The 1,780-nt window shown below is 40.4% G+C and overlaps 1 protein-coding gene across 1 annotated transcript in view; it reads right to left on the minus strand.

The window, feature by feature from the left end:
• The window catches only part of LOC102372877 (transmembrane protein 14C-like), an 8,684-nt gene that overhangs the window by 2,493 nt on the left and 4,411 nt on the right, over positions 1-1,780 (minus strand). The window contains exon 3 of the mRNA XM_006021799.3: positions 587-688. Coding sequence (XP_006021861.1) covers positions 587-688 — 102 coding nt within the window. The remainder of the gene's footprint in view (positions 1-586; positions 689-1,780) is intronic.

The following is a 1,780-nucleotide window of genomic DNA, read 5'->3' on the forward strand; positions in this document are numbered from 1 at the left end:
GCTGCCTATCAAGCCATGGAGGGGCTCACAAAGTTGGATGCATGTGAATTGTGCCCAGTTTGGGCTCATACTGATAAGTGGTCCTGATTTTGCATGGTGCCAGTTACTTCTAGTCTGGCAGACAAGGGCTCTCAGCCTCTTGCACTATCAGGCCCCATAAATAATATTAATCCTTATCATGAGGGAGTGAATATTTATTCCATCATCATGTAATAGTGATGCATTTTTCACAGCCACATATATTCTTCTGCATCCCTGTCTCCAGCTGACATGAGATCTACGTTGGAGCAGATATGTGTAATGCACAAGACACTGATTTTTTAACCAAATACAGCCCCTTTGGAAGTCCAGGAGTGAATAACAGTTATCCACATTAACACGGTTTTTAGAATTAGGTGCCGTTTTTATGGGAACACTTCCTTTGGAAGCAGAACTGGCGAGCAGCCTTGCTGAGATCCATAAATAAAGCAAAACCCTGTAGGCCAGCTGTGTGAAACAAGTCAGTAATGAATATTATCAAGTTTATGATAAACATTGAATATGCATGTGTCAGGTCCATTTAATAGACATTTTTAAGTGTACTTACTCAGGGAAAGCCACACATTCTTTGGGTCCTTGGACTGCTGGTAAGCACCCAGCCCAGCTAACCCCCCAAAGAGAAGGCCAGCAGCTAGAGATGGGACACTACCTTGAATAAATCAAAGACACACACTCATGAATAGAAGAGCTGATAACCCAGTCCATAAACAAAGCAACCCCAAAATTACATTTTTCACTAAGCAACAGAGGAAGACATTAGTGCTTAAGATCATCAACAAATATTGGTTTAGTCAGTTTTCACTCACATGGCTATTAGGCAGATCCTAAAAAAGCACCATTATCAAATAAATAGATTTGGAATAGCTGCCGGTCCAATACTGTTGTACTTAGCTGGCAATATAAACATTAGACATTGATCAATAAGAAACAGTCCCATATAAAAGTTTAGTTAACACCCTCCATAGGTTTAGGCATGTATCAGTATGCCTAAGGTATCCAGGTTGTAGCTGTCTTGGTCTAGTCTAATATGGCTACAACCTGGATCCCTGACACATGGAAGATATTGAATTTTAGCTGATTTTTTTAAATGAAATTTTCATATTTTCCCAAGCAGGAAGCAACTGTGACCACCTGAAACCCGAGATCCTGCCCCTGCCTGTTTCAAGGTAATTTGCATCATCAGAGATCCTCACAGGAGGTGAGAGGCTCCATACCAGCTATGAACTGACTGCCCAGAGGAGTTTTTCCATCTATTGACTCCTCTGTGAAATCCTATAAAATATGAACTTTCATTTCTACCCAGGAGAACTTATACAATCTTTCTCCAATGCCTGATGAAGGGCGTTTGTGCCTGAAAACTTGCAATTAAAGGCATTTTTTTGCAAAAATCTTGTTGGTTTATTAAAAGATATTGTCTCTATTATGAGTCAATATGCCTAAAGCACTTCAGAATTAAACCTCCTACAGTGGAAATTCACATAACGGTGAATGCACACAGGTATGACTTTATATTGAGTTCACATTTATAGTATAGGCAAAGAAGATATATAATGGAGACTGGGCTTATACTGGAAACTCGGTTGCAAGTTTAACTACAGATTGACTAATTAATTAATCCTAATTAATAAACTAGGCGACTGTGGCATAGATGCCTACACGGTCAGATGGATTGCAGATTGGCTGAAGGGTCGCACTCAGAGGGTGGTGGTGGATGGATCATATTCGACTTGGGGGGAGGTGG

Source organism: Alligator sinensis, unplaced genomic scaffold (assembly GCF_000455745.1).
Source record: "Alligator sinensis unplaced genomic scaffold, ASM45574v1 scaffold361_1, whole genome shotgun sequence".
Taxonomy (NCBI): Eukaryota; Metazoa; Chordata; order Crocodylia; family Alligatoridae; genus Alligator; species Alligator sinensis.